The sequence below is a fragment of the Ictalurus punctatus genome, chromosome 8 (assembly GCF_001660625.3).
Source record: "Ictalurus punctatus breed USDA103 chromosome 8, Coco_2.0, whole genome shotgun sequence".
NCBI classification, from domain to species: domain Eukaryota; kingdom Metazoa; phylum Chordata; class Actinopteri; order Siluriformes; family Ictaluridae; genus Ictalurus; species Ictalurus punctatus.
Window position 1 is genome coordinate 11425048 of NC_030423.2, and position 14060 is coordinate 11439107.

General features: G+C 41.9%; 1 protein-coding gene across 1 annotated transcript in view; it reads right to left on the reverse strand.

Annotated features, from left to right (window-relative positions):
* The window catches only part of gpc3 (glypican 3), a 123539-nt gene that overhangs the window by 13023 nt on the left and 96456 nt on the right, over window positions 1–14060 (reverse strand). The window contains exon 7 of the mRNA XM_047157177.2: window positions 3274–3478. Coding sequence (XP_047013133.1) covers window positions 3274–3478 — 205 coding nt within the window. The remainder of the gene's footprint in view (window positions 1–3273; window positions 3479–14060) is intronic.

Here is a 14060-nt window from a genome sequence, read left to right on the forward strand (position 1 = left end):
GGCTAGGGGCAAAAAGATTATGAAATACCTGGCTTGGGGCAGAAAATTTATGAAATATCTGGACGGGGAAGAAAAAGGAAGCTATCAATGCAGCCAGATTTCTGAGAAGGCAGGTTGTGAAAAACCCTCGAGTGACTGCAAAAGACCTGCAGCAGGACCTGATGGCAACAGGCACTGAGGTTCCAGTGAGCACAGTAAGGAATGTACTAAACGCGGAAGGTTTCCATGCCAGAACTCCAAGACGTACACCCAATAAACCTGAATTGCAATGGGGGTTGAATAATTTTGATTGCAACTGTATATTTATATTATATACACACACACACACAGTGGGGTCCAAAAGTCCTCATTGAAATATTTTTTTTTTTTCCATTTAAAATTCCATTTCAAAATGAATAGTTTAAGAATTCTGAAAGATGAAAGTAAAACAAAGAAAGTCCATGTTGCATATTTAATATTCAAGATTTTGCAATATTTCTAGGTCCCTATTTAGGGCTGCCCCCTATTAGTCGACCAAATGTTCATAAATAAGAAGAGGCTTGATCGGCCAAATTTTGATTGGTCGTTGGTCACAGAAAAAAAAAAAAAACTCCACGGGAAGCGGTTAAGTCACGCAGCCTGTGACGGACAGATGGTTAACACGGCTGGTCCGTGTGATAATTACGTCGGGCAGGAAATCCAAAGTGTGGGATCATTTCGAGAGGGTGACCCCAAAAAGGTGACATGCAAACTCTGCAGGCAAACATCGCCTATCATCCATCGACCTCAAACACGGCTTATCATTTGAAACAAGCAGTAACGTAACGTTAGCCACTTTACATGGCCGCTCGCTCTAACGTTAACGTTCACCTAGATAAATGTGCGCTATTAAGCTAAATTAGTACCGTACTTACTGCATGACATGTTTAACTTAACATGCATTTCTCTCTATATGATCAAATAAATACAACATCATTGATCAACTGCAAACAACAGCATCTGATGCACAAAGCACAACCAAACACAACAGCACCACCAGTTGTAGTTCGAAAATCACACAATGGTACGAAGAACCGAAGTTAGGGCTCATTCTTTCTAGCCGAAAGTCATTTCATACAGCTTATCGGTGACGGTCGTGTCCGTTAATTACACATTATTCCTGTGCGTTTGGGCGAATATTTTTCAACCCGCGTTGCTCACGCATTTGTAACGCATCATTAGCATTGACGGAGAAGGATCAGGTGAAATATGGTCACGTGATGTGATGAGTGTGAATGACAGGGATTATTTACTCTCTGATCATTTTTCCAAGCAAAATGCCTTGGGAGAAGACACAAAAACACAGATGACAGAACTGTAAATGTAGTGTTTTTTGGTTTGAACAAACTTTTCTGTTTACTACGTTTAATATTTAGCAGAAACACAATATAAAGCCAGTATTGAACAGCATTTAACAGACATTTAAAACACATAAAAAATTTTTTTTTTTTGCTCCTGTTTGCTTTACAATGTGTCTGCCTTTAAGTGTATGTGAGACCATGTGATATAATGCATTTCTCAACTCTAATAGTTTGACTGTCAATCTATTGATTGACATTCGATTCTAGCCTCCCATCTGACATGATGACCAGCTGTTACTGCCTCAATACCCCTTCTACAGTATATCCGATTGTATGCAGAATTCAACCCTTCAAACAAAGAGACTGCTTGTGCTGCACTTTTTTCCTCTTGGGGTACTAAATTGGAAATTTGAGGTGAAACACATGTCACTGGGATGGTTCCTTCAATGATACATATTTTGTAACTTTAGAGTCATTAAGTAAAATAAATGGACTTTAAGAACCTCTTTGTACCTTATATTGATTAAACATCAGAGAATAAAAATGCACCTGACACTGTAGAGTCACATTATCAAGGCCTTATGGAGACAGCGCTGACTCTATACATCACTGGGTGTCTGGACTGGACACACACAGACACCCTGTCCTGGAATAGCTCTGCTGCCCTGGAATGCTCCACAGAATGCATCGGGGTTAATTCCATAGCCGGAGAGAAAATAGGGAGGGACTAGGATGGGGGTTAGGAATCCTAGGCTAGAGCGAATCACTATCGATCAATCACCATCAGACCATCCCTGATGTGGTCAGCTGACTGACAGCTTTGACTTAACAGGGTCTGAGTCCAGGCCATAAGCTGTCTGCACCTTGTTGCTGACTTGCCAGTCACCCTTCCTGGGGCTCTCTCCCCTCTGCAGAGCTTTGTGAAATCAGATCCACGTCGTCTATCTCCTGGCACCAGGCACAGACAGACCTCGCATTAAAGAATCTGCTTGCTGATGACCTTTGGCACACTGACCCCTCATTCCCTCAGGCCCACTCGCCCAAAATGGGATGAAAAGACACAGAGGTCAACCATATTTTACTAGGTCATCAAAAGCTACCAAGTTATCAGCTGCTATCTGTATACCTGCCTCACCACGGACGCCCACAAGGTCTCCAAACAGGACCGGAGCCCAAACAGTTACCGACACACACACACAAAGTCTTGACGCATTTAACACAGGTCCAAGCAAGGACAGCCAAATTCCCTTTCTTCTCAGTAATTAAAGCAGTAAATCCACCCAGATACGGTTTGGTAGTTTCAGAAAACATTTAGAGCACTGGACTGTGACACGAGTTTGACTTTATGTACTGCCTGTGTACTCAGTGTGAGTGTTAATTATTAACTTTATCCAACCATTTCATATGTAGTGGACACCCCAGATTTTTGGCCTCATGTCTAGGCTTCTGATGGTGCTACCCAAAGCGCTACAAAAACATGGCCTGGCTGTGTTTGTTCAGCTGGGCCAGTTTAGTCAACCGGTATCAAACTCCTTGTTCCTATCCTTCTCCTGTTATTATTTGCCTGTGTTTGGTTTCTTTGCATTTGTATGATTTGTTGGCTCTTTAGAGCGTCACCCTGCATCAAGGGAAACTTTTCCTGTTTTCCACCGTTCTGTGTTGTTTAACAACGAGAAGATCAAGAAGTAACCGATAAAAGGTGAAGTACTCGTTATCTATTCAACTGAGGTGCAACCTAATCAAATGAGTCTAGATGTAGAGTAGAAAAGAGAATGTGGCAGTTAATTGAACGCTAAATGAGGACTTGCAACATGGTTGGGTGTTTAATGTTTCACTAGGGTGATTTCCACCAACGTTGTTTGTGAAACTGAGAGGAGTTAGACTAGCAGATCAATGTTACAAAAGCAATATCTAAATATCTACTACACGTTGTAATTCACATTGTACAACTGACCTGCAAAAATACGTAAACGTTTGCGTCGTGTGGGTGGACCGAGTCCCGAAACTCCAGTGCAGTCGTCTTCATCATCGCAGTCCCCACTTTCTAGACCTTCCTCATCTTCCACCCCTTGGTTCATTCGGTCTGGATCTCTTCGTGCGGCGCCCCCTCCTGGCCGAGCCCTCCACCGCTTCTCCGGTGACGTCACCATCCGTAACAGCTGAGGAGATGAATAATAGTTGGTGGTTTACATCCAAACAATTAACAATGGCTTCAATGTGATCTGCATATGCCATTCCCTAATTGAAATGCTTATACTCTTATGAACTAAAAAAAAAAAAAAAAAAAGTTATACAGTAACAAGTATCAACCCAGATATCATCCACAGTACATCCATGTCAACGTATTCCTAAATGAGCTCTCCAGAAGGACTTTCTTCCACAAAATAAAAACTGAGTAATCTTAGCACCATAGAGTTGTTATTAACAAACCAGATATTTTATTTCTCTACATTATATATTCACAGGTGGCAAAATAACTGTAATTTAGATGCTGTTAGAGACGGATGTGTAATTTGTTGGCAGACACTTTTCAGACATTTGTTGTTGTCCCAGTTATGTTGATGACGCAACGTTTTTGTTTTTAAAAGTCTGTGCAACTTGAGCACATACACATCTCGGCATATAAGCTGAGATAAAACCTGAATCTGCACACCAGTCAGGCGGTGGGGCGTAAAACCTGTTAGAATCATTCAGTAAAACTGACCTACACACCCTCTGGAAACTATGCCTTTAAAAAAATTCATGCAACTTATTAAACGTGTATTTTGCTAACATGTTAGTCGATAGATTTAACGTGACGGTCATACTGAACATATGAAAACACGATGTAGAAACTCGAGCCTTTCACATTATATTTCCCAGTCAGAAACCAATATTTCCAATAAAAGCAGTAGAATCGATATCCGATCTCAAATGTATAATACATGTAGTATTCGTTTAATGCTTTTAAGCTGTGCCAAAACAAAATGAGGAGGATTTCTCTGGACTGGAAAATCGAATGTGGGAAAAGAACGTGGCTGTTCAATACGTTTCCTATAACAAACAGGTTCTATGGTTTGCCAAAGTAAATTACTCGACATTCCACGCCTTCTGCCTTTTCCTTTCATCTTTGTCTCGTCTTCTGACTCTTTCTTTTTTTTTTTTATTGATTTCCTTCCGATGTGCAGACGCAAGCATGTGCTTGTTGTTGGGTTGTTTTTTTTGTTTTTTAAATGTTTTTTTTTTTGTCTACAGGAGAAAATTGAGATCAGGTGGGTTGCGCTCCGGACTGCTTTCCTCAAAAACAAATCTGAAAGCCATGGCCCATGACAGGGACCTTAATAGGGTGAAAGAGAGAGAGAGAGAGAGAGAGAGAGAGAGAGAGAGAGAGAGAGAGAGAGAGAGCGGGAGAGAGCGATAATCATCAAATTACATCAAACAGAGGGGGCAAACAGCCGCAATAACTTCTCCACTTCTCCTGCACACCACACATCTGTGATTTTAATGCTGGAGGTCAGTAAGGACGCACATACAACATTTTCCACCAGAGTACCAAACAAGCCTCCATTCAGGGCCAGATACTGGAGGCATACATGAGCCTCTCTCTCTGAAAGCACTTCTACTGCTTCTGGCCAAAGGAACTTGTGGTAAACACTGATTCTTTTAAACAGGCTGCTCACCATAGCTCAGTCACACCGAAACAGCATCGTTCTGTATGATGAAGGCCCAACCAGAGTGAAATCCAGCAGCAGAGGGTCTTTACAGAGTGCCAGCTACTGAAACTCCTTTCCACTGGGTACAAACTGTTCCACTGAATGTAAGCGAACATAAGACAAGTGTTCTTTTTCCCTCCCCTACACTCGACTTTCAGGGACGGATGGCTCGTTAATGCATCTGGCCCTCTCTTCTCTTGGGGCTTTTCCAGTAAGCAAGTATACCACAAATGTTCTTCTCTTTCCCTATGGTTGATTTTTTGGTTAGAAAGGCTTTTTAATGCATCCGGCTCGTTCTTCTTTAAGCCGTGGGTTTGCGTGTGCCAGAGGCCTCGACGCAAGTAGCTCGGAATTCCATCCTAAAAATGGTTGCGTGGAAACAGCGGGAGCCACGCCGTCCTGCAGAACAAGTGAAACTAAAGGGAAACAGTCATAAAGAGAGTGCATGAGTGGCGGTTTAGGGGGTGCGGGGGGTTGAGAGATTTCAAAACAAACCCCCAATAATGTAGGCTGAGGTGGAAATAAGATGTAAAAAGCTTTCCTCATTTGGAGCCTTGTATGACGTGAGGGTTTGCGGAGAACAGGATACGCTGACAGAGACCCTGAACTTCCCCTCACCCACTAACACGTGCACACCCACCCACACACACACACACACACAAACAAACACACCGCACCCTGCTGCGGTGGCATGGAATGGTTGCACAGAAAGTGACGTTTTGCTCCAGGCAGCTAGGTCTCAAGAAACACCACATGAGGAAAAACCACCTTCAATTCAGAATTCATTAAAAACATTCTCCTGCGCGCACACGCACACACACGGTAAAAGGAATCATCGAAGAAAACAAATAAATGAAAACATCTGAAAAAATCAAGAACATGCCTTATATATTAGGAACAAAATCAAGCCCCCTTCCCCCCTCCTTGCTCGTTGTGGTTTGCAGGCAAGAGCCGCACGGATCCTCTGGAATGTTGCGGAGCCGAACGACACGAAACATGCAATCAGCGTGTCTGCGATCCTCCTCTACCATAGCAGCTAGTCACAATGGAAAACAGAGCGAAACGGGTCCGCTCCAAGGCCAGCATATGGTGGAGACACACAGGACCACAGGACAGCTGTGTTAACACCGAGCTGCACCGCTGTCCAGTCTAATAGCGTTTTTACATTATCAGCATACCTTAACCTGTAGTGTCAGGCTTTGGGTTATTCAAACCTGCAGCCTTCAAACAGTAACGGCTCCTTGACGTTCCAGACATTTCTTTGCCGACTTGAGATTTGTATTCCTGTTCTACGCTGTGCTCGGGTTTGAAATCACCATCAGTAGGTCATAAAATAAATACGTGAAGATATTAGTATAGGACTGTCTGTTTAATCATTTCCCAAGAACTGTCCTGTTGCTTCAATCGTCCCAGGATTTCGACTCTAGCGTGCACTTGCAGGAAAAGACCGCTAGTATGTGTGTAAAAGGGGGCTTAGCACATTATACATGACTGATGTTCTGATGGTGTGCGCTGATAACTTTACCATTGAAAAAAAAAAAAATGTCAGCGGTGTTTGCAGAACCTCCCTGTCCTAATATCCACCTGATTTCCTCTTTGAAGTTATCACTCTTCCATCAGTAAACTTCACCACTCCCAGATTTAGCAGTTCTTTTCCCTCTTCAGCTAATAATCCAAGTGTCTCCAACTCAACCAGAACTCCTGTTTACAGTAACATCTGCAGCGAGAGCCTAGCACACTCCTTGTTCTCTAGCAAGAGCAGACATGTTTTTTTTCCCCTGCCGTCTTTTGTAACCACAACACACAGCATGGAGGCGGTGAGTGAGAGACAGAATGTTGTTAAGGGCCATGGGTGAAGGACCCCAGAGGGATCCTGTGGTTTGGTCCCATGTGTCATCCCGCAGCATGTTATTCTGTGTGTGTATCCAGCACAAAGTGGAGGCATCTTCCCTTAATACAACCATGACCATTGTGTGTGGCTCTAGATGAGGGACGGAAGAAAGCGACCTTCCTCTGTCACACTTTTTGATAAGAATCAGGCCATGCACATCCTCTCTTTGGACAAGTGTAGACATGTGAAGACGTGTAAAGTCTCCTACAGCCTGTGGACTACAGCTTATATACAGTGAAGTTATGACTCCTGCCAAGACCCGTGACTAAACAGCTTACATACTGTACCGTTGTATGCTTTAATTAAGAGCGCTATGAGCACTCGGATCTTTTCAGAGCACTCCAGTGTAAACCTGGCATATCTTATTAAAGTAAACGGAGCTGAACAACCAAATAAACTTAGCGCTTAAATGCGCATTTAATTTCATTTTAATCTCAATTTCCTGCATTCTTCACATTGTTACATTATTAACTTGGATCTACAGGGAATCCACTTTCTTGCTAATAGGAAATCTCACACACACACACACACACACACACACACACACACACACACACACACACACACGTCTGACTAACCTTGTGAGGACCTTACATTAACATAATTAATAATGCATTAAAATGAAAAGATACATTTAATGCTATGCTATATTTAAATCGAACGCTAACTTTAACTTCAAGAAACAAAGCCTAATCTTTAGACTCTTCTGGTTTTTTCAAATAAAATCTGTAGTTATTTCTTTTTTTATGAAAGGTTTTTCCCCTCATGAGGACATCCAAATGTCCCCACAAGGTCACAACTGTCAGATATTGCTGTCCTTGTGGGAATATTTGGTCCCCAACAAGATATAAAAACATACCCTCACACACACAAAGACAGGATTAGTGTCTGTAAAGTGTTTAAGGAGGTTAAGGATATCTGGGGGCTCAGATCTACCCACTTCCTTTACACATTACTTAACTTTTTAATTTTTTAAAAAAAATTATTATTTAAAAAAGGGTTTAGACTATCACTTTGCTCTATATTTGACTCTTGGCACATGTTCTCTGTTTTACAATCTGATAGATTCTCCAACATCAGTGAGTGTTTGTGTGTGCTTGTGTGTGTGTGAGAGAGAGAGATTCTGCTCCACTGGGTATTTTAAACTGGGTGTGTGCCACTTTTACAATGAATTACTATGCTCTTACCGCAGTTTTCTAGGTCATGTTAAAATCTAAAACATGTTTGCAGGATCCTAATATTTCTCCTTGCTCCCCCCTCCAGCCTCAACTAGTGACGCATTTTCGACAAAAGTACTTGATTATATATTTATGCTCTGTAAATACATATGCAAATTTATGCTTTGGAAAGAAAGTACGGCATAATCAATATATATATATTTAAAAATCATTTAAAAAAATAAATGATACTCTTATGAACATATATCCAACTCGATATAAGACAATTCCCAAACCTTAAACAAAAAATTTTAAATCACTGACAAATGCACGTATTCTTCAAATGAGAAGCTGGGACTGAAAAGGTCAACTTCTGATGTTCTGCTGGCTAAATCCGATTAGAGCCTTCAAACAGAGAACGCTTGTCTCTGGGTTGAAAACACTAGCACTGTAATACCCGAAGTCATGAGGTCTATGCGCAGGAACAGATTTAGGTATGGATGTTACAAAGGGCTTCATGGTAGTACTGAATCATCGCTACCAATATTTTTTGTATTACGCAAACTGTCATTAATAAGCTTAACAAAAGGTTACCTAAATCTCAAACTCTGTTTAGTAAAGGCATTCGTTTGACTGGCTTGAAGGAGTATTTCTGCTCAGTATATTACACTAATAGTTAAGAAAATACAGCCTGGTTAACCGACAAGTGAGCTAGCCATTCTATTTCAGCTAGTGTTATTTTATAGAGAGAACAATCATAACAGATTGTTTTCATAGTATGATGTTATGAATATTTGACCATCCAAATGACCAAATCTATGCCGGTGGGTCTAGCACAGTCTCCCTGCTGTTACCAATTTGTCACCACACAACACTTATACACACCCTGATTCGTCATCCAGACAGGATTATGACAATGTTTCATTTACACTTTATTCTACTGGAATGGATGAATTTGGGATGTTCAATAAATACATACAGTACGATGTTAATTGTCAGGTGTCCACATACATTTGGCCATACATTTACATTCTATAGTAACAGCTCATTTAGAGCGACTTGTGTAATGGATGCTCCACATATTGTGATGTGACCACAATAGATGGCCAATACGTCGGTGCATCTCTAGTATGCATCTTAAGTTATGGGTATATTCTTCATTTATTGTATGAAATGACCATTTGTAAGAAACAAAAAGTGTGTAGTTTGGTGCCTTTTTTCTAACTTTTGGCTTATCACCGATAGCCAATGACACTAAGCAGTCCTTTCACACTCACAATGTGTGAGATTGTACTCCCTCGCCTTCTCGCTCATTGTAATGATGGAGGCCAGGGTTGAGAGGCCCCCATAACAAAAGGGAGGAGAGGCGGAGGGGTACATGACCCTCGCAAGTAGACCCTCTGATGACCTGGAGCAGACAGGAAACAGGAAGTGAGACCTCTGACCTTGCCGAGAGGCTCCCATTGTGCTTCCTGGAGTGAAAATTGCTGACGGAGGTCCGCGTGAGCGCCACAAGACTTACATGAGCCATGAGAACGAACTAGCACAGCCGAACTCTCCCAAGCAGCCCAAGGGAGGCTCCGATTACACTGCAGTGTGAGAAAGAATGCAAAAACGCTGCCACCTGTAGGCCTCTTCCTCTCTCGGGCCTACGGACTTGGGAAGCAGAAATGACCTGAGCTGCATATATGCATGAAGAAGGAGGTGGCGATTCAAAGCTCTTTTTAAAAGAACAGAGGAAGAAATGTATTCATTTTAGCCATCAAGTTAAGCTATCCACTTGCTCTACAATAATAGGGTGGGCTACATGGATGCATGACTTTGCTACAATATCATCTTTCCATTGCACTTACTTGACTTCCAGTTTAATACAGGTCCTAAGATAATCACAAGTAAAAGAATACATAAACGCAATGCGATCTGTAACAATTATGCTGATCTTAGCATTACAATGCCGGTGGGAATGAAAATGGTGCACTGGCCTTAACATCTATGAATGTATTATAATTTACTTAGAGTCAGCTCCCCTACTGCATCCTTGCCGGGGGGCTGTTGTCGACCTACAGTGGGGTAATTGCAGTCTGCCAGGGGGATTAAGTAGAAGATGGGAGGTAAAGGATGGAAGAGGAGGGGTAGATCAGCTTTGAGCTTCCGGGCTAAGGGGGTAGGAATGGAGCAAGAGGACAGAAGAGGTTCAGCCTCATTACCAGCCAACTAATTGGGAGGAAAAGACCTCTCACATTCTCCACCTAACCTCCTAGCCAGCAGGGGAGAGAGTGGCAGATAGAAGCAGTATGAGAGGTGGATGAATAAGAAGGAGAACAAGAATGTGAGATTGTGTTGTACAACAGATGTACGGAGAGGAAGAGAGGGAGAGTGGTAAAACAAAGTGAGAGGACTTAGGGGTGGAAAAGTGAAAATAAATGAGAGACATAATTCATGAAAGACAAACAGGAAAAAAAAAAAGGTTTCGCGTGAAGGAAGAACACTGTGGGAAAGATATACAGGTTTCCACCTATTGAATATGAAAAGGCACGTATACAGAGAGGTGAGAGAAGGATGAAAGAATGGAAGGGGGATTCAGGGAGGGGGTGGGAAGTTTTCATTTCAGTGTCGAACCTAACCCCATGCTGCACCTCTGCCTATATGGAGGGTCTAAAGCCCAGCTTTTATATCAAGTGACGCACTTCACTGGAGGAACTCTCACACTTCTACCCCATTATATATCATATTATGCAGGTCGACAACTGCCTCTTCCATCTGTAACACCAGACTACAGCAAGTGGTCCACTCAGCTGAGAAGTTCATGGACTATGAGCAGACCAAATTCAAGGACCTCTACACCATCAGGTCCAAGAGGAGAGCAGTGAAAATTGCTGCTGACACCAAACATCAAAGCAACCACTTCTTTGTCAAGCTGCCATCATAGAGGCACTACAAGTCCATCACCTCCCAAAATACACACCACACTGTTTTTTTCTAGATGCTATCCAATTATTCAACGGCCCCAGTCCAGATCAACTCTTACTGAACCGCCTCAACGAAATTTTGCACACACTCAGACTTTTGCCTTATGTTTCTTGTCGTATGTCCTGTCTCTGAGCTGTTGCAATGGCTATTTCTTTCCACTGTATAAATGGTGTCTACTGCACTGTTGATCCTGTCTGTTGTTGCTGCACTGTATGTTTTGGTGTACTGTTTAATGTTGCACACCGGCACCAAACCAAAACCAATTCCTGCAAGCACAAGTCATAGGCAATAAAGAGTTTCTGATTCTGTTTAAAAAGTCCATTTCCCTGACAGAACACATGCTCGATTGTCGTTTCATAGTGCATTTGCTGGCAAATAGGACTGAGTTTTCTTCTTAGAAAATATTTTTGTTGAGCTTACGGGCAAATGTTTCTAACATGACAAAGTTCTCTTTACAAAAAGTGGTTTGCTCCATCATCAGGCCATTGTGAGTTCAAATCCTGATAATGCTATAGCCACCCCTGACCAGGGATCCAAAATGGGCCATGCTCTCTGCTCTCTGGGTGGGAGGGATGTCAATCTCCTCTGTCAACACACTGATGCCTGTATCCAATCTCATACCATTCTATGCATTTGCATCACAGAAACGCCAACCAGGAAAACTGAAAAAAGTCTGCTAGTCTGGATCTAAAATCTAGAAATATCAATAGCTTGGGTCGGAGTCAATTCTTTACCACGTCCATTAAAATTTAGACATGAGAAAGGTTAGTACTGAAATGAAGTAGTGAAATTCCATCCATCCATCCACCCTCCATACCGCTTATCCTACACAGGGTCACAGGGAGCCCGGAGACTATCCCAGGGAACTTGGCTGGGGGACACCCTGGACGGGGTGCCAACCCACTGCAGGGCACAATCTCACACATTCACACACAACGGACAATTTAGAGATGCCAATCAGCCTACAACACATGTCTTTGGCCTGGGGGAGGAAACCGGAGTACCTGTTCTCTCATTTGCACAGAAAGTAGGGCTGCACAATTAATTGAATATTGATCTGGATTACGTTTCTGACAGCCCACGATTACATGAAAATGATCGACTGCGATGTTGACGTTGAAACTGAACAAAGGCTTGGTACACGGAAAACACATGCAATACTTCACGTCGAACAATGAGGCATGAGGGGTTCAAACGTAATTAAGGGTGAACACAAAACAGCTGAGACTAATGATGACACACGACAGAAATCATAACAAACGCGCATGTAGAAAGTAAACAGAGTCAACGTCACTAAAAAAACTGGAAGCGTGCGCTCTTGCGCTACGAGCTAGGCTCCGGGTTTCAGAGGGGAAATCATGACACTAACAAGTTGCTAAATGGGACTACAGACGTTGTCGGGGACATTACACGTCATCACGCTGAACAGGAAAAAACTTGCCAGATAAACTGGTTCAGGTATGCTGTGCACAACACCCAGTGGGAGTAAATCCGTATTATGGAAAATGTTTTTAAATCAAGTTTGGAAAAGTTCTCGGAAGCTTAGTGATGGTGACGTTGAAGTCGAGCGACCGTGGTGTAGTTCGTTTATAGTATACGGTTAGCTGTTTATTTCTGACATTGTACTTAGGCTTCAAACTTCATAAAAGTTTTGTTAATTTGTGAAAATTATCTTGATGGAGAAAATCGTCTCAGTGTTATAAACTTTTGTTGATCACAGAGCTTATTTTTCACAATAATCCAAAAGCCTATGGGAAAATCCTATTGGGTTTTTGTCGAGGGAACCAGTGTGATGATAACTCCTGGGTTCCGGTACAAAATGACGTCATCCCTGCACCACTCTATTGGGTGATTTGGCTGTGTATCTCCTCCTGTAAACACTGTTATTGCCTTTTCTGCATTCGCCTGAATTGTTTTCATTTGGTTGCACATTGTTATATTTGATTGCATATTTTCATTTGTTTGATGGTATTTTTATTTGTACTTATCATATATTTTGGGTACAATTTTATTGATATTTTCTTTCTACGAGATGATGCACTTAAAGGATCAGTCTAATTCGATGCAAAGATTTGTACATTAGCAGGAATGTAGCACGACATGGAGGTGAAAGCAGCGGTCTGTTTATTTAAAAATGAACGTGCAATAAAAATGTCGTCCCTAAAATCAATGAATAATCGTGAAAAATAATCGCGATCTCAATATTGATCAAAAATAATCGTGATTATCATTGTGGCCATAATCGTGCAGCCCTAACAGAAAGCAGCAGTCGGTGGCAACAGGTCAACGTGTCAAAGAATGACAGAATGGATTTTACATGTGTCTGTCTGAATGTCAAACACACGTATACATGAAGAGATAATGAATTCTTCTTTTCATCCGATTGTGAGAAAAAATTTTTTTTGGTTCAAAGCCATATGCAATATGAATGTAATAAGCATATGTTGCACCAGTGGCATATTTTCAGTTTCATAGCTTTGACACTGATTTAAGTCTGCTATCTAAGTTGATGAAGTTTAAAAACTCGAGTACTTTGGACATCCAGAAACATAACATACTGAAAGCTACTGACCAGCAACATAGTGGGAAATTATCTACAGTAAAGTAAATTGTGGAAAGTTGTTTGTTTTTAAAGTATTGTAACAGAATACTTTACTAAATACCTTTAGAATGGTGCTTTTTCAGCATACTCTGCCCAACCCAGTGCGTGCTTTGTGTGCGTCTGTGTGTTTGTAGGTGTATTGAAAAGGGAACCGGAGAAGCAGAGGAACATCAGGAACAGGACTGTAGTGTGTCATATAACAAAGGAGATGAGAGCAGAACGACGCATGGGAGGGAACGAGGGAAAAAATGAAGCGTTGAAAAGAAAAGGGAGTGAACATGAGCAGAGATATAGAATTGGAACAAGGGAAAGTGGCACCACAGGACAAATTAAAAAGTCATGAAGTCCAGATGAAGAGAGCGTGAAAAGAAACAGAAACGCAGGGGAAAGTACAAGATGGGAAAAACGATGCACGCAGAGAGTACAGGC